The 27,657-nt window shown below is 40.9% G+C and overlaps 1 protein-coding gene across 5 annotated transcripts in view; it reads right to left on the bottom strand.

Moving 5' to 3' along the window:
• The window catches only part of CNGB3 (cyclic nucleotide gated channel subunit beta 3), a 137,811-nt gene that overhangs the window by 106,678 nt on the left and 3,476 nt on the right, over positions 1–27,657 (bottom strand). For all 5 annotated transcript variants that reach the window (XR_012491810.1, XR_012491811.1, XM_074319046.1 and 2 more), the window contains 2 exons: positions 26,775–26,856; positions 16,286–16,412 (listed from right to left, as the gene is read on the bottom strand). Coding sequence is in view for 3 of the 5 variants with exons in the window: in XM_074319046.1 (XP_074175147.1) it covers positions 16,286–16,412; positions 26,775–26,856 (209 nt within the window). In the remaining 2 variants the exon portion in view is untranslated. The remainder of the gene's footprint in view (positions 1–16,285; positions 16,413–26,774; positions 26,857–27,657) is intronic.

Below are 27,657 nucleotides of genomic sequence, written 5' to 3'. Positions count from 1 at the left end.
TTGTTCTTTATATAGGTTTGAAAACATATATTTGAGATTAGCTGATACGTACAACTCTGTATTCTCCTTTTTATTAATAACCTAACACTTTTTTGTTAGAATTTGCTTGTAAACATTTGAATGTATACACTATAAAATACTTCCTAATCTTTTAAAATATCATGACACACCTAGAAAACGACTACTTTTAAGACACTGCGGTGAACAGATGAAGCTGCTGGAGGCCAGAGGCCACCTCAGACCCCATTACCGTCTGAGGCCTGAGAGGACCAGCGCTTCTGAGATGCCGGCAGTGTGGCAGAGCCCACCAGTGGGGCAGTTCTTCCCATGGCTCCTGTGCAGTGGTCTATCATTGGACATTGACGAGGTATATACAGTTTGTGTCACTGTAGACAATGCTGCAAGATTAACTTCGACCATAAAGCTTTGTACACAGTTAAGGATATTTCCTTACAACTGTCGAAATCAAAAAGAAATGGAGACCAATCTTGAAAATTCCCTGAGCAGACAAAACCAGTTTAGTCGTGTAAGCAAAGCTTAACTCAGCTTAGTTTGCAAGACTAACTTGACCTGGGTCATTTCTTGCTTCTGCCTCTAGAAATTATAAGCCAAACTTGAACTGTTTCCAGGGTTGACATGAAGTGGCCCCTGCCCAATTCCCTGTCACTGAAGAAGAAATCCCAGTACTATGACCAGTGACTGTGAAGAATAAACTGCCGCTGCTTCTCACTACCTGAGCCGCGTCCCAACAACACACCCTGTGCTCCAGGCTAGGCTTTGGTTTGAGTGCTTCCTGTTTGCAAACTGTCTTTTTGGTGTATGCACAGTAAACTTTTACTAATTGCTACTGTAGGGACTCGTGGGTTTCAATTGTTATTTCTGAATATTTTTACAGAATAAATTCTTAAAAATGGTAGCACTGAATATTTTTGAATATGGCTGTTTCTAAAAATTCTGATACATGCTGATTTTTTTAAGGTACACCATTAACATTTCAGAATGTCTATTTTACCTTCCCTTATCCAGCACTGGATATTCTTTAAAAAACATTTCAGCTAATTTGGTAGGCCAAAAAATGGCATGTAATTTTAATTAGCATTTTTTGGTAACTCTCAAGGTGAATGCTTTCATATTTACTTATAAGTCATTTTTTCACTTGTGAATTGCCCGTTTTGCAGTCATATTCTTTTTCTTATCTTTTTGTATGAGCTTTTCATATATTATATATGTGTAAACATTTTCTGTTTATTGCGTCCCTGCCCATGTTTTTTTTAAAATAGAAAAGTTTTCATTTTGATATAGTTGGATTATCCACATTTTCCTTTGTCATTTCTTCCAGCTTAGAAAGTGCTCCATATATTTGATATTCAATCTTCTCATAATTTTTGAAAGTTGATTTTGTTTTAAATTTTATCCATCTGAAATCTATTTGGCTCCTTGGCCTGCTGTGAGGATCTAAATACATCTCCTTTTCTTCCAAAGAGCTCACCACTTAACAACACAGTTCTTTGAACAATCGTTGATGTTCTTGTTATTTTTTGTCATCTTCATTTTCCTTTACTGCATTATTCTTTACCTATTAATCATATTCTTATTTCAAACAAGGTTAATTACGCACCACACACGTCCAAATATATATAATAGCATATGCTTCTTTATTCACAGCTTGACTACAAGGGTTCTTTTCCTTCTACTTACAGGCACAGTCAGAATGAAAAAGGTTTGCATGGTATTGTGTTAGCAAAGAGTGATGGGGTCGGGTGGGTAAGAGAAAAAAATGAGAGCCTTTAGATAATTTATTTTTCCATAATAGGAATTCACTGAGTGCATACAATTTAATTTCTTTTCTATCGTTTCCTTCTACCTCTTGTCTTTGTTTTTCTTTGATCTCTTAGCTTTGCAAGTTTTTCCAACAATGTCGGCGGCTGCATGACATCTAGTGGACAGGCGCTAGAGGGCAGTGTAAGCGCATGCTTATAGTGGAAACTTGACACTGCTCTGAGCTCTGCATAGTTCTGAGCAGAGTTCAAGCTTTGTTGTGACTGAGGGCTGCTGTGCCTTTTTAAAAATTTAATCTGCGCTTTGGTTCAGCCATTCCCTGCACTGTAGGTGCCAGTGCTAGGCAGAGCATTGTACATGCCAGAGAGACTGTACAACCAATCTTTTGGTTTTATATTATGATCCTGTTCATTCATTCATTCATTCCTTTGTTTGTTCGTATTTTCCAACAAAGAGTGAGTAGCTATGGTGTTATATCTGAGTGTTGGAATGATTTTTACTTTTATTTTGTGCTGTTTTTCAAATTTCCTACAGTGGACATATGTAAAATATAAGATAGAATAAATGCTTTTAAATGAATATGTATTCTTTCCAGCAGTCAGAACTTCCTGCAAATCATTAAAAGAACTGTGTTTGTGACAGGACAGCAGAGGAGGAAAAACCCCTCAGGCTGTACTTCCCTGTGTCGCTCACCAGGGATGCTGTACAGCATTGACAGAACCAATGGGCAGCGCAGCTTGAGAAGAAAACACAAATGGGAGTCAGCAGAAAGCAGGCCTACTTGAGGACGCCTGGGTGGGAAGTGCTGCCCTGCTGCTCCTCACCCTGAAAGCCTTATAGCTTGTGCCACTTCCTTGCAGGCTCTGAAGGATTTTGCATTCACGCTTTGGAGACCGCACTGGGGCCTTGGTGGGTGGTTCCTCCCTAGCGAGTGATGCCTCACTAGTCACTGGGGGCTGCGACGGTGAGCTCTGTGCCAGGGGCACTGTAGCAGTGATGTGTGCCATGGGGGGGATGCAGAATACAGTGTCACTGATTAGTCTACAGCTCCTCCGAGAGTGCTAGTCTTAAATAAATTATCATCTAAATTGAATTTCCTCGGTCTAGCTGGGCACCTGACTTATTTTTAACATTGTTACACTGGAAAAAATACATTAGGAGTTCCAAACAACTAGTGACTTTCAAAACACCGTGGATATATATTTTTTTATTTGAGGGCTCATCTGTGTGAGCAAATGACAGGGCGGTAGTCAGTCTCTTTCATTCTGGGTCACTAGCAACCCAGGAACCAGAACTGTGGTTTTAGCAACTACACTGAAGGAAAGAGGAGAGTAACAAATTAGATCTGGAATTAATTTCAAGTAGCCCATGTCCGAGCATTTACAAGCTACCCACAGGTGATAAGCCCTTCCTCACGCTTCTCAAAAAGGATCTTGGAAGAAGCAAATTGCCTAGGAATTCTAATTATCTGCTGGAGTCCTTCGCCAGTATTTCACTTTAAGTAGAATTCTCATCTGTATTTCTGTCAGTGAGCAAGCAGCTTTTTTCTTGGCTAATTAAATCGCAGGTCTAAGGCAGTTTTCATTTTCATTGTTTAAGTTTTGTTCAGTCTTTTACTGTATTTACCTGCCAAAATTATTCGATGGGTCAGTAAGCATTTAAGTTCTCCAGAATGAATAAGCCTCGGGTGTGAATAAAAGTCCCTCCAACAACGTCCACATTCTCATCCTGGGACCCTTGGTATGTTATGTATGTTGTGCTGTTACATTGTTATACGTTATCTTGTGATGTCGTATTATGTTATGCTATATGTTATGTTATGTTGTGCTGTTATGTTATTTGTTATCTTGTGATGTCATATTATGTTATGCTATACGTTATGTTACGTTGTGCTGTTATGTTATATGTTATCTTGTGATGTCATATTACGTTATGCTATACGTTATGTTATGTTGTGCTGTTATGTTATGTTATATGTTATCTTGTGATGGCGTATTATGTTATGCTATATGTTATGTTATGTTGTGGTGTTATGTTATGTTAATGGCAAAAGGAACTTTGCAGGTTACAGACTTTAAAATGGGGACATTATCCTGGTGGGCCCAATCGAATCATGTAAAGCCTCCTTCCCTGGGTGCAAGCAGAGAGGTGCTGCAGAAAAAAACACACAAAATTGTCAAATCCAAAAACTGAGGAAAGACGGGACATCAGGGACACACCCGATGGGACTACCGGAGGACTCAGGAGTGACAGCCTGAGAGCTGCTGGGATGAGTCACAGGTTCACACCTGGTGCCAGGGGCCTGTCCTTAGGTGGGCAGTGAGCTGGGCAGCTGTATTTGGCCCAGTGCACAGAGTGGATGCAAAAAGCGAGGGCACAGATTAGGAGCAGTGGGTGATGCAGAACCAGGGGTGACCTGCAGAAACGCAGACCAAGCTGGCGCTGCTGCTGTTATACTGGGCTGGAGCTTCCCCCAGTCACTGCCAAAGAAGACTGTCAGCTTTGTAACTTTCTTCACCCAGGCCCTACACTAAGAGAGAGCTAAGTCTGGTGACCCAATTACAGTTGCCTATATAAATTACCTCTCAGTAATCAGAATCGGAAGTTCCTTTCATATTGCACTTTATACTTCTCAGTGAATGGTTTTAAAATTGTCTTCATAAAGCAGGGAATGAAGTACTTTTTCAGGCCCTATTAAAACCAAGTGTCTGATCTAAGGAGACGAGACTGACGATGGGATTGAGTAAAGATTGCTGTGCCTACAGGGGCCGACCAGGCAAACAGCCCCTCTTCCCCTCGGATTAATGTCTGAACAGGCCTATTTAAGTCTACGTGAACCATATGTTACATTTCCAGTTCCTTTCAAAACACGGTTGGTACGGTTTAAGCAAAGCATTCATTACTTTAAAAAAGCCCTGATTCTAATTTTAAAAGCATGTGAATAAATGTATTGCTCATTAGTGCGAGAAAAACACTGCACTGAGCTCCAAGTGGGTAAAAGTGCAGCAGCCCTGAGAGCCCGGCCACGTGGCCAGCACTGAGCCCCAGGCCCGGGTGGAAGCAGAACCTTTCTCCAATTAGCGGTGCCCTGAAGAGAAGGTTCCTGTGCCCCCAACGTCGGGTGCTTTTGTTCCGTGGCCCGATGCCCACTCAAGGCCAGACTTAAATCATCGTTTTCCTTCCATCTGAGTCTCAAATCACGTCCCAGATTCTGGGGGTGAACAGCTAGTGCAATCACCTCCTGATTACAGTGGTTTCTCCAAATCTGGTTATCACAGGAGTCATTAGAATGACTGCAGTCGAAACCAACGGTTGTAGAGAGGAAATCGAATGCATAACTTGTACTCCTTATACTTGTGGAATCAGCTAAAGTGTAAGGGTCCAATTTTGTCCTTGACCCCAAATAGCTTAAAAGCACATTAAATTGTGAAGTTGCTGTGAACCATTGGAAAGAGTTGGTGGTATTTTGTGATAAAAATATTGTAAAGTTAGACATGTAGCTCAATCAAATATATTCGTGGAAGGAGATGTACAGAGTTACTTACTTAAGAGAAACTGATAGCACGTTCAACTTAAGAATTTTAAGAATGGAGTCACAAACTTATGGGGAAACATTATCTTCTCTCTAAAATTATATAATTTGGAGACTCTGCTCATTCATTCAGTATTTATTTATAAATTTAGAAGCAAACGATGACGTCCTACCCTCAAGTGTCTAGTAGGGAGAGACAAAATATGGACATTTCAAAAATACAGACTAAGCCTGGCAATGTTGAATGCTCCAGAGGAAAACACACCAGGGCGAGGGAGCTGGGGACTGAAAGGGACCGCTGCTTGCTATCGCATGGTCAGGGATGGCCCCTCCCATAGGTGGTATCTGAGCAGAGACTTGGGGAGCCGTGAGGGTTTCTCTGAGGGCAGGCTGTCCAGTGTGGCCAGCTCAGAGTGTGAGGGTGAGTGTGGGACTTAGGTCAGAGGGCCAGTGGGAGGTAACGGGGCAGGTAATGGAGGACCGGGGGCCATTGTGGGCCATCGTGAGGACTTTGGCTTTCACTCAGCATGAGATGGGAAGCCAGTGGAGAGACTGGAGGAGAAAGGGATGACTTACTTGCATTTCAACGTGCTCACCCGGGCTGCTCTGCTGAATACAGACCACAGCGGGGTGAAGACTAGAGGTGACGTGACTGGTTTGGGGGAGCATTCCAATAGTGACGTGAGAGATGACAAACTAGGGGAGCGGCAGTGGAGGTGTTGAGATATGGTAAAACTGTGAATATATCCCAAAGGAGTGGTCAACGGGGTTTACTGTTGGGTTAGCTATAGTGTCTGAGAGAACAGGGTGGATTTTGGGCTTGAGCAAATGAAAGCATGAAGGTGCCTTATACTGAGATGGGGAAGACTGGAGAAGGCAGATTGGGAAGAAGTCAGGGAAATGAAGTGACGGGTTTGGACATGTGCATTCTGACATGTTGACTAGACACTGAAGCGGAGATATGTAGGCAGCTGGTATTAGAAACGGGGGTTCTGGGGGTAGCCCCAGCCTGGAGATCCAAGTTTGGGGGTCATCAGGGTGTCAGCATTGCTTAAAGCCATAGAACCAGATAAAATCATGGCTAAGAGAACAGAGGTAGAGCAGAGAAGGGGACTGAGGACCATGCTTGGGGCCGTCACATTTGGGGAGATGAGGAGGAGCCACCATGAACAGCAAGGAGTGGCCAGTGAGCTGGGGTGTCATTCCCAGAATGGCATCTGGGGAGTCAAATGCAGACAGTGTTTCAAGGAGTGAGGGAGCACCTGTGATTGCTGCTGACAGGTGGCAAAGCAGAACCGAAGACTGGCCACTGCACCACAGAGTACAGGGCATTGGTGAACGTGGCAGAAGTAGTCAAAGCCAACGAAAACGTTTGTAAAAGTAGATAAAAGCTGGAGGAATGAAGGTATGAAATCCTGCTGAAACGGGCTCAGGACACGGGAGGAAAGGAAGAAGTGACATGTAGGAAAAGTGAATTAGGTAACTGCTTAGAGGACATGTGCGGTAAAGGCGAGCAGCGAGACAGGGTAACATGGGTCACGGAGCAAGAGGAGAGAGAGGAGCACATGGAGCTCAGGGAGGCATTTTGTTGTTGTTTAAATGCAGGAAATGTTCAAAATGTTGATATGCTTATCAAAATGAGCCAACAGAGAGAGAACAAGGTCAACGCTGCCGGGGAGAAAGGACATGGCTGCCGGAGTGACATTGGTGAGTAGGTGAGGGAAGGTCAGCCCAGTGGAAGGTCAGCCCAGTGGAGGACTTGACCTCACACACTGTTATGCCCAGGTGGAAACGAGTCAGCAGTCCAGGCAGAAGCCATTTTCCTATCTGGCTGTTGGAACATAAACTAGTTGCTAAACGAGTTCTCGTCTCAGCAGAATTGGGGTGAACATTTATTGAAGTAGAATTACTAGACATGGGAGCTTTCAGGTTTATGGAACAGACTGTCCAGATACTATGGGATGCTGGAAGAGGGTAGTAAGAAGTGAAAACATTACCTTCCACATAAAGGAAGAACTGTCAAGACATTTTGTGCCTAATGAAACAGCAATATTTGAAAACGATTCTTATATTTAAAACAAGAACTAAATTTAAGCTTAACACTATACTCAAAGTTTCCATTAGAAACTTAAAAAAAAAATTGTTTTACTTTGCGATTCCCCATCTAGGAACTGACTTGGAGTGGAACAAAACACAGTGTTTTACTCACAAAGCGATTACGTTCCACCGCGTATAGTAAGCGCCAGGCCCTGTGCTAAACATCTGAGAGAGAGCTGTGACTCCCCCTGGCAGCTGCCTCACTGGAGCCCACAAGTGAAGTCCCCACACCTTTGCTGGCTGACTTGCTGAGACACCCCGTCCCTTCCTTGCTCAAAGGCTGGGAGAGAGGATGGGGTGTCTGAGAAACCCCCATTCCCCGCCATTCCCCACCAAGGCCCTATAGGCTGCTCATCACGCTGCTGTCTTCAGCTTCACCACGGAGCCTTTTTGCTGCTCCTTGAAAATCTACATTCTGCAAATCAACGTCTGTCTCTCACTAGGTGGAAATCTTCTTTCCCAAATGATTCAGCTCGCCTGCTACCTGGTAGCCCCTCTCCCCATCTGTCCTCCTGCGTCTCATCCTGTCCTTTTTCCTACTGATAGCAGTCCTGGGGGGACCAATCGCTCTCTTCTCCCCAAGGGAAGAAAGACTTTAAGAAACATGAGGAGCCATCCATTTATCCTCTCACAATGGGGAGCTTCCCTGTTACCTATTTTAACCAGTTCTTCCTGCCTCCATCAATCAATTAACTTTCAAATAGAATCAATAAAACCTCTCTTTTAGGCTCTTGCTATTGATGCATATCTGGCCTACAAGGAGTGCATTAAAGAGACTGGCTACAAATAAAAAAATGCTATGATAAACCCATACACTATAAACCCCAACCCTAAATATAACAAAAATAGCGTGATGGCCATCCAATCACAGTTGATGGCCATTTACTACCTGAGCCAGCACCTTTCTACATGAGGCCAAGAGCCTGGAAACTGCACTCCTGGTTCTGTCCCCACAGTGTTCCTTTCTAAGTGCTTTCTAATTTCACTCATGATTTATTTTTTGACCCAAGGGTCACTTAAAAGTGTGTTTTAAATTTTACTATGTGTTTTTCCCCCCAAACTTTTAGTTTTTTAGAAAACTAACTTCTAGTGCTATTGCATAGTGGTTAGAAAATACATTCAATACGATAGAGAAGGTTAAAAATGTGTTGAGACTCACTTTATATCCCAGGGAAATGATTCGCCAGCCTGACTGCATCAGGATCACCTGGGGATGCCTAAGACATGCTAGTGCTTGCAACCCACTCCACACCCGTGACATCACCATCACTGTGGTGGGAATGCAAACATTTGTATTTTTAAAGCACTCCCGAGGAGATCTTACAGTGTACTTTGCAGAGTATATGGTCAATTTTTGCATAAATTCTATGTAAGCCTGAAATAACTGTGTATTCTTCAGTTAACTTGATAGAAGCAATTAAATCTAAATGTCTAGATTTAATGTAATTGTGTTGTTCAAATATACTATATCTTTAGTGACTTTTATAAAGCTTGGTCCATTAATAAATAAAGAGAAGTATTTAAAAATCACCTCTAGGAGCATGAAATTATCGATTTCATTGCGTAATTGATAGAATTGCACTCTCTCTCATCTATCATCTTAAGTATTAAAACCATGTAAGTTTAGGATATGGAGGTTAAATACTGTTTTAATTAATTTAGTATTTTTCAAAGCTATTTTAACATGCATGTTTAATTAAGAAGTTCTAAAATTAATCGAACCTTTAATTCTTTTGTATGCCTACCACCCCACTGTAGAGGAAACAATTTAGTTCTATCTCATTTTCTACTCTCAATTTAGTCATTATTGTAACTGTTTTATGGTGTCAATGTTTATTTCTATTTATCCACATGCTTGCCTTTTTCTCTGCTCATTTCTTGATTCTCTGTGCTGGACTGTCTGTTTGCAATCAGTAGTGTTTTTGCTCCTTTTTGCACTCTCCCGTGTTACTGCAGTGGCTGGAAGCCTGGGAACCTTATTTTTAAGAATCCCTCGCCAGGAGGGTTCTGATTTAGAGCACACCGGTGAGAGAAAACTAGATGGAAGCAGATAGGAAGACACAGCTCATTTGTCATCTGGCAGAAGACAGAACACACTTCCTGGAGCCAGCAGCAACTTCTTGAACCTTCTTCAGACTCCACAGTTTACTGCTAGTCTCCAGCTTTGAAGTTAAGGGACAGCTGTGTTTTGGCAGCCACTTTTTGCATTTTCCTAATTTCTGGGTTGTAATCTCCACCCTTGAACTTTAACTCCACCCTTTAACTCCTACCCATTATGACAATTTTTAAACACTGAATTTCTTGTATTTACATTCTCCTTGAAATATTTATAATAAATTATTTTTTCCTGACTGAATCTTGATTAATCCAATTGTCTCCCCTTCTCAGATCAGTTTTCTCCTCCCTTCAAGTATTCATTAAAATTTTTCTAAGCTCACTTCATTTTTGCTTGACTGAAAATGTCTGTATTTTACCTTCATTTTTGAATAATAATTTTGCCAGGTATAGAATTCTAGGTTGACCGTTACACTCAGAATCATGATAATGCCATTCTACTGTCTACTGGTTTCCATGGTTACCGTTGAGAAGTCAGAAAATAGTTTACTTCTCCTATTTTCAGTACCCGGTGTGTATTCTCTCTGGTACTTTTAAGCTTCACTACAATGTATGTCAGATCAAGTCGTTTTATTTATGCTGATTTGCATTCATTTGGTTACTGAATCTGAGAATTAGTCTTTCATACAATTGTGCTACCTCTTTGAATACTGATTTTCCACCATTCCATTTGCTATCTCCTCTGGGATTCTCATCATATGCCTTTGTACCTTCTCACACTTCCTTCCGTGCTTCATAATCTCTCTCTCTATTTTCCATCTTTTTTTCCTATGGTGGAATTCTAGGTGACTTATTTGGTCTATTATCTATTTTACTCACTTTTGAACTCTGTCTAATCTTCTGTCTAGCTTTCTAATTTTAGAGATTATATTTTCCATTTCTTGACATTCTGCTTAGTTCATTTGCAAAAATGCCTTGCCAATTTTGACAATTTCTTGTTGCTTTGTCTTGTTTTCAAACTTCTCCCTTGTTTCCTTAAATATACTTATTTTTTATTCCGTTTTTGATAATTTAATCATTGGCACATATTAAGGTCTGATTCTGTAGTTTGTTTCTGTTGTCTTGTTCACAATTTCTCTCTTCATCTGTTTAGTAATTTTTGACTGTGAATTCATGTTTATTGGAATTTTATCTATAGGAATACTTTGAGACCTGATTTTAAAATTCTTTTTCCTCCACTGGTGTTGGTTTTGGAAGATGTCTGGGCTCTCCAATTTAATCATTTTACATACATAATTTTAAAGCCTCATTTTTCTTCCAGGATACAAATGTCATAGGAATTCTGATTCCAGATCTATTTAAATATTGGCTCATGGTTAAGAATTCCCTTTCTTCCCTCTCCTTCCTTTCCCTTGCTTTCCCTTTTGTCTCCTCCTCTCCCCCATTTCAATTTCCTCCCCTCTCCTCTCCTCTCTGCTCTTCTTTCCGCCCCCCCACTCCCCACCGCATTTCAAATTTCTTCTTTATTTCCCACTCGGAGCCAGGACAAAGGCAAGTATTATTCCCACTGTTTCTCTCTGAGGGACAATTTGCCTTCCAGTGGGTTTACCCTTTGGAATCCCAGTATTATGGACGAGCCTCTAACCTGTCCTTGTATCCAGTTTAATCCCAGGTTTTGTCTTACTGATGACACATTTAAAATTAGATCTAGTTTGGAATAAATCCTTAGAGAAAACACTAGTTCTTAAAACTTTCTAACAATAGAATTTAGTTTTCACAAGCTCAGACATGCATTCAAATGTAGGTTTTATATTTTATGTAGTATTTTTAATTATATTCTCCTGAATATATTTTCTGTAAACATTTATTCTGCCATATTGCTAGAAATAGAACTTAGCAATTATTATTAAAAATAAATTACCAATCTGTTGTTAAAAGTGTTTGCAATGCCTAATTACAAAAGCGTTGCTTACCATAGAAGGGAATTTTAATTTGGGGCTAAAAGTAATAGTTTATCATTTTTATTATGCATTCCACAAGCTAGGCACATACATAGCTTATTTTCCCTTTTTTACAAGCTTATAAGTTATTGTAGTATAAATTGTATTTCATATTTGTAACCTTGATAGTGGATATTCCTTTTCCATTTCAACTATAAAGTCACATATGGATTTTTAAGCATCTTTACTGAGTGATTCTCGCTTTTTCTAGCTACAAGACAATAAACGTCAGTGTTCATGAGTGCTGATAAGAGTCTGAATTCCATTCTGCTCTCATGGTTCCTGCTGTGAAATGACTGCCTATTTTAAAACCTCCCAGATAGAGACTGATTGCTGTGATGAAGCACGAAGACTATTCATGGAAATAACCTTCCCTCTCAGCGTTACAGGTAGCAGTGGAGATGAAGAGTCAACACTCTTCTGTACAAGTCAGTCTTGCGGGGTGTCCTGGTCACGGACAGCGAATGTCTCACTCACTTGCTTTTTCATCATTTAATCACTTAACCCATCAGCCACTCACCTTTGTCTCCTCTTCCAGACATAGCTGTTTGACGTTTCCAGGAAAAACACATCTTCTTTTGCTTGCTATTCATTAGTGTCCATCAAAATATACATTTTTATATATTAAAAAATAAGAATGTGCTGAAATGAAATGCCAGAAACAGGCTGTTTTTCTTGGTAATAGACAAATGGCATCAATGGGACTTCCCAGGGGTGAAACTCCATGTTTTTCAGAAACGAAATGATTCATCTGACAAGACAACAAATTTATTGCTTTTTGGGGGGAAGATTTGCCAAGAATTTCTTTCTTCTGGATAGACAATTTTAAAATGTGAAAGGATATCAAAAGAAAGAATAAAGAAAGCAAGCTAGTTTAACGCAAATGGATTCATCAGAAATGTAGACATGTAATACTTGGGTATCCTGAAAAAAATCTCCTCCTGAGCTGACATGTATTTGAGATAAGTATTATTACTGTGGCTGGGAAATTAGTCTTAGGCTCCATTTAGAATCTTATTGAGGGCTGAATGAAAAAAAAAATCACAGGTGTGATTTTTGTTTTATGAAAGTCACATCTTTATAATAATAATGTAAACTTGACTCGCTTTTTTCTTTTTGTTTTTATAAATATAATAGCTAAGCAGACATAATAAGTGTATTTGGCTTAAACACATACCCACACTCTTTTATCCTGACAAAATGGTGTTTGAGACAAGGGCACAAGGGAATGAATCTTTACAAACAGGACTCTGACCTTTGTGAACAGTTAACAGCAGACGTTCTGTCCTGTGGCAGGATGAAGACGAAGAACCTGGTGATGTACGCCGAAGAGCACAGAGGTTCTAAGTGAAAGACTTCAGGGCGATATGATAGCTTAGTCAGTTCAGGCTTCTATAATGCGGCACTATGGACGGTTGGCATATAAATAACAGATACTTGTTTCTCACAGTTCTGGAGGCTGAAGTCCAAGATCAACGTGCCAGCACGGCTGGGTTCTGGGGCGATCCTGCTCCTGGGGTGCAGGATTCTTATTGTATCTTCAGAGTGGAAAGAGGGCAAGGGAGCTCTCTGGGCCCCTTTCATAAGAGCACCCATTCATGAAGGGGCCACCCGCATGGAATCATCACCTCCTAATACCCTCACACTGCGGGTTAGGGCTTCAACATACGAATTTTGAGAGAACACAAGCATTCAGTCCACTGCAGGCAACATGGGAGGACAATGTGAAATGGTAAGAAGAGACTGTACTTTAGCATCTGAAAAGTCAGGGCTTGGAGTTTCAATTCTCTTATGTGAGTAATGGAGATGGTGTGACGGTTAATTTTATATGTCAGCTTGACTGGGCTGCAGGATGTCCGGGTAAAGGAACCATTATTCTGGGCGTGTCTGTGAGGGTGCTTCTGGATGAGATGGGCATTGACTAAAGCACACTGCCCTCTCTGAGGTGGGTGGCCTCATCTAATCAGCTGAAGGCCTGGGCAGAACAGAACGGCTGTCCCTCACACGAGTAGTAGGTGACTCCATCTGCCTGACTGAGCTGGGACATGGTCTCTTCCTGCCTTCTGACTTGAACTGAAATACTGGCACTTCTTGGCTTTCAAACCTGCGAGTTTTAGAACTGGAACTAAGCCATCACTTCTCCCAGTTCCCAGGCCTTCACACTCAGCCTGAATTACACCATTGGCTCTCCTGGGTTTCCAGCTCCCTGACTGGAGATGTTGGGAGTTCTCAGCCTCCCTAATCACGTGAGCCAGTCCTTTATAATAAAACTCACTCTATCTATCTATCTATCTATCTATCTATCTATCTATCTATCTATCTAATCAATCAATCAATCAATCAATCAATCAATCATCCATCCATCCATACATCCATCCACCCATCCATCTTGTTGGTTTTCTGGTATCCACCTCTGCCCATCTCTGAGTGTGATAGAAACTAACGGTGTAATCAATAATATTACACTGTACTTCACACAGAGAGAGAGTAAAACCCACAACACACATTCTCCCCAATATTTACTGATCAGCCTGATCACATAATCCTTATTCAGCCCAAGGCTTAGGCTAGAGGACAAGGCAAATGCATTTAGAATGAGAAACCTACTTTAAAATTTTATTGATGAATAATCTAACTTTTTCAAAATTTAAAAAATTGAGGTGAGAATCAGTCACTCACATAGCATCTATATTTACTGCCAGCAATCAATCAGATCCTTGATGTTTTTCTGGAAAAAAGAGCATTTTAAAATCCGACCTTGCCCAAGGTTGAAGGTGTTGACTTTTAATAATTGCAAATACCAAATGATCTTAACTCACTGAAAGCATTATGAAATAATACTTTTAACAGGAAGTTATTTTATCATTGGTATTTTCTAATGATGTATTAATAAAAGGCTGCCCTCTAGGATTCTAGATGTGATACCACTGATGTCCAGGAAATCAACAGGACGGCTTTGGTAACTTCTACATAGTACTGGAACATGAGGATTCCAATGTCATATTAGTCACAAGTGACACTGGAACTCCCAGTGACCCTTTTAAGTTGCTCCTTCAATGTAGCTGTTTTTGCTCAGTCCTGAGGAAAAGTATGACCAGCCATCTAATAAGAAAGTGAGAGCTTTAGATTGTCTTGGATCTACTCAGATTGTCAATAATTCTCAAACCACTTTGCTGTCACATTGCAGAAAAGAATAATCAATTATTCCAGAGAATAATCAATCCACAAGTACAGCAGACTGAAACAGGACTGTGTGACTGGAGCAGGAAGATGGGGAGGTAGGAGAGAAATTGTGTGTTGGGAGAGGACAAGTAAAAACAGGTGGGACAGAGAAGGTGGGGCAGGCCTTCCAGGCCACAGCAGGGAGTTCTGTGTTTGGAGATACGCTGATCGACCCACTTTCTGGGTAATTGAAAGGCTTCCATTTGCACCTTTCAGTAGCGTGAAAGTACCATCCTGGGGATGGATATGGGTTAAGAAGACTGCATATCTAAAAATGTTACTTTTTTAGGTCTTTGAAAATTTACCTATCAACAGTGGTTATTACAAAAAATTAAATATACTACAATAAATGCTAAGAAGAGAGATTGGCTTAGAAGTTTAGCTACTGATTCAAGGTGAACTGTGTGTACTGGTGGGAGGGAGGAAGAGGCGCGCTCTGGAATTTGGATCCTTTGCAGCCTGGTACTGGCTGCGGGGCCCTGTTACTACAGGCACAGGACTGACCTCTTCGTGCCTTGGCTGCTTACCTGTGGAGTGAAAACAATAACGACCCACCAATCAGACTGCAAACCATTTGTAAACACCAACAGTGATAAAAATAATAGAAATAATTACTTACCCCAGTTGTAAGATTCTTCATCTTCTCTCTGCCAAGTTTAAATTTTGTTAAACAGCATCTTTTTGTGTGTGTGGTAGAGTTTGTGTTTATTTTCACATGCAGCCAAATCTGTGCTTACTGAAAATACACTCTTTCTGACGCCCGTTGTTCAATCTGCAGGACACAGGTCCTTGACTTGCCTGGTAACTAACGCCTATTGGCAGCACACATTTTAACACAGTGGAGGAAGTGTGGAGAGCAAAGGGGGTGGGGGCGAGGGAGGAGGTACTTTTAACTTCTTTTTAAATGGCAACTCTTGTTGCTTGTTAAATATGAAGAGTGCACTTTTACTGTTTCATAAACCCATTGCAATTATATTAACTATAGTTAAGCCATTCCAATTGCAACAGCAGGCACATAATAACATGCCAACAAGTGGCAATGTGAATGGCTCCTAGTTGCGTTTTATTGTGGATTCAATGCTTCACACTGAAATCACCATCTCTTTTGTGATATTTCCAATAAGTTTGTGGGAAGTATTTATAAAACTGTATTCATTCAGTGGCATAAAGATTACCCGTTTCTCTAATTATACTTGGTTATCATGCCAGGTTTTCTTTAGCAGATAAAAGGAAGTAATAATCTACCTTCTGGAACAATAAAATATTTACAGAATTGAAATAGCTATTTCTTTGTGAATTTGGACAAGAATCATACATCCTCTTCAATTCCTTCTTCTCAGAATTCCTACCTAGTAAATATGCAGGCTGTTTCTCTTGGTGAGATTTGACCCACAGTCAAATGGCTGCCTAGATCCTGGTTAGCAGCCAGGAGTGGCTGGTCAGGGACAGTGAGCTGGACAGAACGCTTTCAGTCCTGGCCAGTTCCCTCATGTTATGTGACCACTGTAGCTCCCCTGCCCTTAGCTCAGCTAAGTGGGGGAATGAGGGAATTTTCCAGTGCAGTCTCTAACACGTACGAAGCGCTTTATCGAATTCTCACCTTATTAGAGCCTCTTTCTCAGTCTCCTTTTCCCTCTGCTCTGGCTTTGTTCTGATTAGCTCTGCTGGACTCTGAGGATCAGGGTTTGTGGTCAGGTCTCTGAGGGAATTCTTCTTGGAGAATTTACCTATGGAAAGGAAACAACATATTTGCCACTTTGGACACAGCTGTATTCAACAACGTAAGCTACAGAGATACTGCTGGTTTTCCCAGAATAGGCTTTTTGGGTACCCCTCCCCCAGGATTCCTGATAAACAAAGAGGGACCTTAGCAGGAGAAGTTAACCTGCAGACACCTTCAGGCTGATGAAAAATATACTTAAAGTCGGTGTGTTATGTAACAAAAAGTTCATATAATGTATTTCTTTTTGAAATTAACAGAGCGGAGGAATCATAATTCAAAAGACACTTGCGGTTCTGTTAAAGTAGTCATAATTTATGGCTGAAATAGACACATCATAAAATTCAGAAAAATCAAATAGGCAGAAATGATGTCATTGACATTATTTTAGAATTTTGGATTCTATTTTTTAATGCAATCAAATATCTACTTTGATCATTTTTAGCTATGACATTTTTTCTGAAGAAGCAACACAAACTAATACCTATGTACTGGCTTCATTTTCAGTTAAATAATTAAAATGTCCCTTTAAGTCCACAAATGTAATTTCCAATTAATGTAATTTAAATTGTACTTTACCCAGAGAATAATCAACTCACTGGTAAATATTTGGATTATAGAGAAGATTTTAATGAAAGTAAATTACTTGGTATAAAAAGAAAATATAGAAGAAGCAAAGAAATACAATGAACATTACCCACAGTTTCTAATTTATTTTTAATTGGATATTTTGTGCTTAGAAAATTGAAATGAAGGCCCAATCATAGCTCTTATTTTACTGTGCTACATTATAGTCTTAAATAGTTAAGCCAACTCAGTATTGAAAATCTGGATTTGCAAAAATGATAGATGGGGCAGCGATCATTTTTTAAATGAAAGTTTCCAGCGTGCAAGTCCTGAAATATGAAAAATTCTACAATCCATCTAAAATCCTTTAAGTGTACTAAACTTTTCAGGAGCCAATTTTGGAATTAAAGGGAATCATAAAATTGAGTCCCTAGTTACAGTTTTAAAAGTTAATGAATAAGAAAGCTAAACTCCCAGATTTTCCAAGGCAGTTTTCTTCATTATGCATCTCCTAGCTACCTTTATTTAGAAATACAGTAATTTTGGATAGAAGATAGAAATACAGTAATAAGTATGCTTCTGTGGTGTTTCTGGAAAAGCTCCCTATATATCCACATTTTCCTGGGATGCAAAGGAGCCCTCAGGTCCTTGGAATCTGCCCTCAGGTCCTTGATGCCTATGTCTAAGGACTATATTCCAGGTGAAATGCTGCCATTTGCATGAAATCCTACTGGAAGTTGCAGGATAGGTTCTTTTTGTACAAGCACAGGTGGTTTGCTAGTGAGTTTACCTGTACTGAACAGATTTCAGAATGAAAATCAACAGTTTGAATTTGTCATTCTGTACCAAGAAGGTCTTGGTAGAAATAAGACAATAGGATCTATGTCCCTATGTGTTTTTGGGTTAAGCCATATTTTCCCGTTTCTCTTTATCCAACCAAAAAAAAAATCCAACCATTTTCCAGATCGTGACGTTATTCCATGTATTGCTACCTAGAAAGCAACAGCCAAATCTTTTCCTTGAATCCACAGACATTGGAGCAATTAAAGTAAGATATCTTAAAACAGAGTTCGTCACCTCTGGCCATGGATGTCCAGTGCATTCATGGATTGCAACTCTTGAGACTGCATGTTGGATGTGCATTTATTTTCTAGTGTTGATTTGAGCTACTGAAAGGAATCTGGACCAAACGAGGGTTATGAACTACTGGCTTTACGTATTTTTCTAGGACTACCTGCCACCCAAAAGAAAATTCGGATTGAAAGAGAATATGAAATATGAGTAAAAGATCAGAAAAAAGAACTTCTGAATATAAAACAAGCAGAAAGTATAAGCCAGTATTTCTTACGAGCGTTTTTGACTCTTTCTTATAGAAGCACACAAATATAAGCTGCTCCCATAGCTCACTCAAGCTACAGCATATGTATTACATTTGCAGTCTCACTATTCTGCTGGTACCCGTTACATGGCCGGCTGCTCTGCAATCGCTCTTTTCTCCCATTCTAATAAGGAGTATTTATCATCAGAGCATTTGGATTAAACGAACGCTAAGTAGATCCTCGCACCTTACCAGGTCTTCTCTACACATCACCAAGACCTCCTAAAACGACGCTGCCTCTATTATAACAAGTCTAGGATATTTAGAAATTCATTACAGCCTAATATGCTTTGTGGCTAAGCATTTTGATTACAAAGTAAATCCTCAATCATAGCTTGTTGATGAAGACGAGAAATCAGTTATTGCCCATTCTTGGACTCGAAGCAGAACGACTTAAAAATACCCATAAGGACTTAAAACAAAAGGCGCCCGTCCGCTATAGGCAGTGTGGGTGTGCTTTTATCCACGCAGCAAGCTTCTTGTTTGTGGGAACAGATGGTCGCATTGTCTGCAGCATCCCCATCATGAAAGAGCAATCTGAAACCCACGGCAAATCTTGCTCTGGCATCTGGATGAAGCTCTGTCAACTGCACACGGCGCTTCTTCCCAACTTCACACATGGACAGCAGGAGTCCCTCTTTTGTAGCTGCCCAAAGAAAGTCCAAGCCCTTCTGCCAACTGTGCTCTCTGCCTGTTGTGTAGCAGCTGCCAGATCTCATCAGTCCACTCGGTCAAATTCTGCCCTGACTGTGTGACCACGGCAGAGAGTGAAATCTGGAGTCCCAGTGCTCGGAAATGGCTGCTTTTATTGACTGTGCAGGAACGAGCCCTGAGTTTGCCCTCCGCACACCTGGCTGATGGTCTTTGGTCTGGCGGCATCTCGCTCTGGCCTAATTCACTTCCAAGCGGCTTGGCCCCTTGTAGCAGCACATCGTGGAGACCCTGGCAGGTGTGGAATGTCTGCTTCCCTCTTCTCATGAGGAAATAAGTCATGTGGAAATCCATTAGCTTTACACGTGTTATCAGTGGCACTCAGTAACTGCTGGAAAAGGAGGGATTCAAAGAAAGAACCTAATTTGGGGATAAGGTTGTGAATGAGACAGGCATTGGTTCAACTTTTTGGGGGATGGATTTAAAAAGAAGATTTGTACACGCTTCATTGGCTGGAATGTTTGACACTATCATTTGTTTGACTGCCTAATTCTTAAAACACCAAATGCATTGTGGGCTTGGTCTCAAAACCAAATCTTCTTTTGTTAGATCCCAACAATACCTGAGTAACTAGCTGTCGGATAAATTAATAGATACTAAGTCTGAGTACTCTGATTAGGTGCATAAATGATACTACTATTTTCATCTTAATGAATGAACTTTTGGGGTTAAAATAATGAATAATACAGTTTTAAGAAGTGTATGGTTAATGATTTTCTGGCACCCAAGGCTGTATTTTTGACTCAGCTTGTGGTTAATTTTGTAGTTACTAGAATATATAATGTTTTTTGAATAATTTTAACACTTTGATCACACTTGAAATTTTATTATATCTTTGTAGACTGTCAAATGACATGCAGAAAGCTGAGAAACATTACAGCAGTGCATAGATAATAGAAACCAAAAGAGTGCCCTAAAACGTCACAGAACAGAAAAATGGAATACTTCATATTAAGAAGTGCTCATGCAATCCATAAAAATCCAGAGGAGAAGGAATCAGAGTGGGTGAGAGTTCCAAAAACCATCCTTGTGAGGAATGGTTAAGGAACTCAGGTTCATTAGCTGAAGTATCGAAGACTAACTAGTGACCCAGGAGTTCTTTCAAATTCTTTGAAGGCTGTTACATGGATTGACTTCACATGTCCCAGAAGGCAGAGGAAGGATCCTTCAGTGGGGTTTACAAATGAGCAAACCAAGCCCCAAACATTCTAACAACACATCTTGTCTAACAGCCAAGCACATGTGTTGTGAGGCAGCGGCGGCCCCTGCTGCAGCCTCGTGCAGGGAGGTAGGATGGGGTCTGCGGGGGGTCAGAGGCTGGAGGCCCCCGTCAGCCTTAACGGGCTACGGAGTCCTGAAGGGATTTGTTACTTCAAGGTGCATCAGCATAGGAAGGACATGATAAACACCGAACAAGAACACAGCCCTGGCGCTGTGTGAGGGTGGAGGATGCGGTCTCTCGGGACGCCATGCTTGGTTTCAGGGACTCTCATTATTGGGATGAACCTAGAAACACATTTTAGGGGCAGGGACCAAGGGATGTGGGGAGTTACCAGGTACTGAAGAGAGAGCTCAAAATCTGACATCACTAATTCTCTGGGCGACTCTGGATAAGTTGCTTTTAATAACAGTTTCCTCATCCATAAAATGAGAAATACTGTTGTCAGGGGATCTGTGAGGATTAGATAAAGACTCCATTCAAGAAAAATGTAATATGAACACAAAATGTTCTGCCAGCCAGACTGGGGTAAATTGTCTTTTTACAAAAAGCTATGTCGACGCTTTCAGGTCTGCAGATGTGTGGGGCATGTGGAGCTTCTATTTACTCAAGAGGGTTCCAGGGATCAGGAACGCAAAGCAAAGCGCAGTTTCCCACAAATCAGCTACATTCTTTAGCAGAAAGAAACCTACAAGCATAAAGTTTGATTTAATTGAATTATGCAAATATATTTAAATTATGCAAACTATAAAAACGACGGCATTTTATCCAAAAGATGAAAAAAAAAAAAAAAAAAAACCCACCTTATCCACATGGGTTAGATTCTCTTAAGTTTAAAGACAGGTGGAAACAGGAATTTTGTCAGTCGGAGCCTGGTCTTCTACTTGATGTTTAAAACAGACTATGATTTCTATGCCTGCCTTTAGCCGATACAGCTCTCCCCACCTCTCCGTCTCCAGCCAGGCAGCTCCCCACGGTGTCACGTGCAGGAACAGGTACCGTGCACACAGCTGGGCACCCGGCCCCAGGAGGGTGGCCTGTCCACAGCTGGCTGGCCATCCGCATGGTGGTACAGAGAGCCCTGACCCGGGGGAGCAACGGCTGTTATCTAGGCCAGTCAGACTGCTCTCTCTGGAGTTTGGACTGGGAAATGAGGTGACGGGAGTGAGAGCAGTCCAGAGTGGGTGTGCGGAGAGAACACGGCAGCCATGTTTCTGAGAAATGAAGCCGTGTTGACTGGGGGAGGGGCAGAGAAAGTCATCAGGTCTTAGGGCTGCCTCCGTCCCTGAACGGCTTTTTTTCAGTGCAAATCATCCATGGTTTTCTTATGATGAGCCCTTGCCAATGATGGGGCCCTGATTATGTCTCTGTCCCTTGCCAAACCAGCATGGTGACAGATTTTTGTCATTTCAAACTATAAAGCACACATTTATATTTTGTGTGGACTAAGTATTCAGAAATTTCACACGCCAAATTCATTCATTTCTCATTTCCTTTGTTCACCATCACATCAGGCAACATTTTGAAAGAATATTTCTTACTTAAGTTGTATAACTGTAATTGTGTACTTCTTTCGGAAGAAGCAGAGAAATACGCTTGAGTAGTTTTATTAGAAAGTTTCATTCATTTTGTTGTTGTTGTTTCTATATTCCTAGCTTGTCCTGCGCTGACGACCAGGGCTGACAGTTACAGGGCATGGACCTCACTATAAAATTAGCCAGGCCTGTCTATCCCTCACATGCCAATCACACCAGTGGATCTTACATAGGGAAGCCCTTTCTGATTCTTATAATTTAATTTCAGCAGACAGTCTGGCTATTTTTCCACCCATACAAGACAAATTAAATGGTGTAAGTCAATCATTACTGCCAAGGACCAAAGAGTAGTTTCCTGTTTAAACAAGCTAGGATTTTTCTTCTTTTCTTCTGCCTTTATTTTAAAGATTAATAAAATTTATTTTTTAGAGCAATTTTAGCTCTCGAACACAGTTTTTAGCTTTCTGGGTTTCTGTCCAAACTGCGAGTTGGCTGAGACAGGCTAGCCCAGTTTGGACAGCAGGTGGGAGCTGGCGAGGCTGGAGGCCTCTGCAGACCTGCAGCTGTGCCCGACCTGGAAGCGGAGGTCTTGACTGTGGGGAACTGTTGGCCCCAGAGGCCCAGGGAGGATATGGCACTTGCAGACTGACTGCAACACCAAGTCTAGGAGGGAGGCCATAAGTGAAGAGGAAGGGAAGAGCAGGAGGGTAAATATTGCCAGACTCAGGTCACATCTCGGGCTGTCAATGTTCACAGCTAGGAACAACGCTGAGTACCTACCATGGGGTTGGTTAGACGTCACAAAATGGTTGTATGGGCTACACTGGACAATAACTCGGGTTTTCTTTCAGTGATTCAATAAAGGGCACCATTTAAACACTGTAAAAGTCAACATTTAACATTGGGAGATTTCAAATGAAGCTTTGCGTCTGCAGGCGCTCTAGACCGAGCATGGGACAGAGGGCAGCACGTGACCGAGCCCACGTGGCCGCGACGGGCTGGAGCTGAGGGGTCTCTTCACACGGGGCACGCATGGTCCTCACTTGTGTTTTCGGACTTCTGTCAGCATAGGAATGCACCAACCTCAATGCGAAATGCTTCGCACATAGTCACTGATGTAATCTGTACCCACAACCTAGGGATGACAGTATTATCCTGTTTCATACATGAGCGAACTGACACTCAGAGATGGTGAATGTCTTGGCTAAGGGCACACAAAGCTGGTAAGTAGCAGAGTTATAATTTGAAGTCAGGGGTGTGAGATTCTAAACCCAGTGCTCTTTCTGGTATAAAATACTGCCTTTACTATAAATGTACATGACTGTTTGGAGTAGAACTCAATTTCGTTTTTTTATTGTTACTTCTTAAAGTAAAGAGTATTTTAAAGCCATATGCATTAGCTTTCTGTTGTTGCAGCAAATGACCACACACGTAATGGCTTAAAGCACCACCGCGCATTCTCTCATAGGTCAGTGAGGCAGGTGTGAGGGTCGCAGGCCTCTGGCAAGAGCCTTGTCTCTCCACCTACCTTCCTTGCTTCACGGCCCCGTCCTCATCAGGGGGCATCAGTCTAACCTCTGCTCCTTCTTCTGCCTTGACCCTCTGGCCTTCTTCTTATAAGGACCCTTTGATTACACTGACACCCCCTGGAAAATCCGGAATAACCTTCCCATCTCAAAATCAGCAATCCTTTCCCCATGTAACAAAGTCACAGGACTGGGGGATCAGGCCGTGCATCCCTCTGAGGGGCTGTTATTCAGCCGACCACCATACTAGCTGTGGGCACCCAATTTTGATCCATTGCTACATAAATAGTGTCACCTTACAGCATCATAAACTATTAGGTAAGTCAATTACATATCCTCTACTGGTACCAAAACGCTTGTTTAACAAAGCATTTAATATAAGTGAAGTGGAAGCCTAAGGAAGATGCTCATAATCAAAAGAGGACTTTAGAAAGTTATCTTTATTTGAATCCAAAATGTACTGCGTTCTTCATTTCCATGGCAAATATAAATTAAACCATGCTCTGAAGAAGATAAGAGTTCTATAATCAGAAATGACATCTGCAGATACTGTGACATTGTCCCAGCATGTTTTGAAGTGAAGAACATAAAAATACCAAGCACATATAAGAGGCTATCTTTAAACACTAATAATTTTGCTTTTTGAAAACAAAATGTCTTAAATATAATTGCTCTTCCTATTAGTCTTTGAAGACATGCTAAGTCTGCAGATTTAAATGAAACTCTTTTCTTCTTTCCCACTCAAATAGCAACTCTGTTAAATGAAGCTTCCACAAAGGAGTTTTTATTATCAGCTATGAAAATCTAAGCTTACAAATACACTGTGAAAAAAGCATAACAAGGGTAAGAATAAAGTTATCATCCCAAAGATGTGATTCTTGGTTTCATGCCATTAACATTGCAGTTTTACGTGAGAAGAATTGTGAAACCATCACTATTATAACAAAACAGAATTGTAGTTGGAATTAGCTTGATAATTCTGTGGGTTTTGTTTGTTTGTTTGTTTTTGGCTTTCCTTGGCTTGTGTGGATCTGATGTCTACTGTTGACTGGTTCTTTTCCTCAGAATCTCTCTTTCTTAACTGTATTACATTGCATGCAATGAAAATTCTTACACAATCTACCGAAGAACCTTCCTCTTCTTTTGAAAAAAAAAGGAAGGTTAAATAATGTTTTTCAACTATTGCTAAAAATGTCAAAATAGTACATTTCTGATTATATCCTCTTGGTGTATGAATCTTTCTACTTGTGGAAGTTTTCTGTAAGTGAATTTCTGTCAGAAATGGAGCCTGATGGTTATTGAATGTCTTCCTCTTCCAGTGAAACATCACACTAAATATTCCAAATCAGATAATATACCAATTGAACAGCAAGTTTTAGTCAGTAGTAGGAGGTAATATTCAACTGCTTTCATGTAGACAAACTTATTGCAGAGTATGTACTTTTTCTTCTTTCTCAGGTAAGTAAATGCTGACTATTTGGAAGATACTGTTCAGCTATCTGGGCTGAGATGAGAATGCAGAAGACAGACAGCGGTGAAAACAGCTGATCTGTATAAGAACAAGTAAGTGTTCTCTACATTCCAATCTGAATAATCAAAACCTAAAGCTGTTCTTCCAAATAAGTGAATAAATAAAATCAAGAAAGCTAAAGTTTTCTCCCCCTTTTTAAAAAGAACTTACGTTGTTGAAAGTGGGTAAAGAGATCATAAAAATATACATATACATTAATTTAGGAAAAATAACCTATCTTTATGATATTATCCTCCCAACTGGGAACATATTATTTTCCTCCAGTTATTCAAGTTTGTTCTGTGCCAGGTCCTACACAGTCAGGTGAAGGCGGGAGGGAGGCCGTGAGGGCTCCTGAGCAGAGATGTGAGACCAAAGTGGTGCTTAATGGAAAGTAACGTGCGAACAGTGTTTGGGCGGGATGAAAGGGGAGAGATTGGGCGGCAGAGTCCTCACCAGAGGGGGCTACTTAGATGGAGCCTGGGAGGCACCGAGTCATGAGTTACCCACAAGGGCAGCAGTGGCAGAAGTGCAGAGGGCTGAGGGGCTTGACGGCCACTACGAAAGGAGACCTGGTGACTCATTTCCTTTACAGGATAACCTAAACAGAGGAATGACACATGAATGAGGTTTCATGCTTAGGATACTGGAGAAATGATAGGACCAGGAACAGAAATAAATCAGGAGAGGGAGCTCAGCTGAAGGGGAAGACAAAGAGTCAGATTTTAGAGACGCTTTCTTTGGGATGGCGGTGGAACATACAGGTATGTATGTCAGTGGTTACTTGGAAAATACGAGACAGGGTCTTTAAAAAGGAATTGGCCTGCTATGGATTTGGAATCACCAACGTAGAAACGAGTGTGGTAGCCTTGGGACTAGATGTGATTTCTAATGGAGAGCATTGAAAGGGAGAAGAGCAGAGGTATGAGCACAGAACCTTTACACATGCATAATCCACCTCTATTTTATTGTCTTTATAACCCTTATCTGAAATTATACGGTTCGTTATGTGCTCATGTTAACAGACTTGGCCCATAATGCTCACCTTTATATCTACAGCCCATAGACCAGTGCCTGGCACATGGTAGGTGATAAAAAAGAATCTACTGAGGGGAAAGGGGGTAAAGGATGGAAAACAGTATGGAGGTTCCTTAAAAAATCATGAATAGAACTACCATATGATCCAGCAATTCCTCTTCTGGGTATTTACTCAAAAAATATGAAAACACTAATTTGTAAAGATATATGCACTCCTATGTTACTGCAGAATTATTTACAACAGCCAAGTCATAGAAACAACCTAAGTGTCCACTGATGGATGGCTGGATAAAGAAGAGGTGGTATATATATACAATGGAATATTACTCAGCCATGAAAAGATGAAATAGTGCCATTTGCAACAACATGGATGGATCTTGAGATTATCATGCTTAGTGAAATAAGTCAGAAAGGACAAAAAACTGTATGATTTCATTCACTCGTGGAATATAAAATAAAAAGTAACAAATTAACTAACAAAACAAACAAAAACAAACTCATAGATAAGAGGATGGTGGTTACCAGAGAGGGATGGGGTAGGGGTGGGTGAACTGGGGAAGGGGGTCAAATATATGGTGATGGAAGGAAACTAGACTTTGGGTGGTGAGAACGCAGTGAATCACACAGAAAGTGAATTATCATGTTGTACACCTGAAATTAATATAATGTTATTAACCAGTGTTACCTCCATAAATTTAATTTTAAAAAGCATCTATTGAATAAGTGACTGAATGGAGAAATGATGTTTTTGTAAATATTCAGACCTTCAAATAGTCTCAAGTGTGACCCTGTATAACTTATCTAGTCAAGGACAAGTGTTTCATCAGACAACACATTTCAGAGAAATATGCATTTAAGTTTTTTTCTACAGATTTGGGTTCTGACCTTGTATTTTGGTGAGCGACTCTTCCACTGTGACTGGGGTCATCTTGGTTTGGAGACATTTCATTCCACTTTTGTTTTCTCCCTTTGAAAGACAAAATAGAGACTTTACATAATTAATTTACATAAAGATGAAATTGAATGTAAAATGTAACACAGTTTTCATTAAATTATCAAGACAACCATTAAAGCTGGTTATGTGTTTAGGATACACTGCAAATAAAAATGCTCGCACTTAAGGGACACCCTTGGCTCCCCTGAACAGTCACCCATGCTGGCCTCAGACACTCTGTGTCTGTCAGTGAGGCTGCCATATCGCCCCACACACGTTTCTCCGCCCCACACACGTTTCTCCCAAGTGTGGTCCTCACACACAACCCTCGTGCTGGTCCTGGTCTAGGTCTTTCTGATAGAACTTAAAATGATGCAGAGAAGAGAGAAGCCCTCCTCGCTCTTCCCTCTAGGATTTCATTCGTCTCTCCCTCATCATTTGTCTGAACATCTAAGCTTTCCTTTGAAATATAGGTATGTCTCCTTGGACGTGGCCAGTGTATGCCTGAGGACGTTCCTATGGGGACACAGTAAAACAAGATACAAGATTAGGACATAGAAACATTGGCTCCCAAACTTCTCACACTGTAGTAGGGGAACCAACACACAAAAACGTAACTGCAACAAAATGTTACAGGTGATGAGACAAGGTTTGTGGAGGACAGAGATGGGGCATAAAGGTGGAGTGGTCAATTTTACTAGAGTAGAAGGGAAGGGAAGCATATCATTAAAAAGGAAGTGACTCGATTTTACAAAGCAAGATGAGAGTTCTTGAAAATATTCCAAGGCATAGAAAATATTCCAGGCAAAGGCTGCATGGTTAGTAAAAGCCCCA

The sequence above is a fragment of the Rhinolophus sinicus genome, linkage group LG14, assembly GCF_036562045.2.
Source record: "Rhinolophus sinicus isolate RSC01 linkage group LG14, ASM3656204v1, whole genome shotgun sequence".
Taxonomy (NCBI): domain Eukaryota; kingdom Metazoa; phylum Chordata; class Mammalia; order Chiroptera; family Rhinolophidae; genus Rhinolophus; species Rhinolophus sinicus.
The sequence above is the reverse complement of the archived record's forward strand: the minus strand, read 5'-3'. Positions and strand labels throughout refer to the sequence as shown.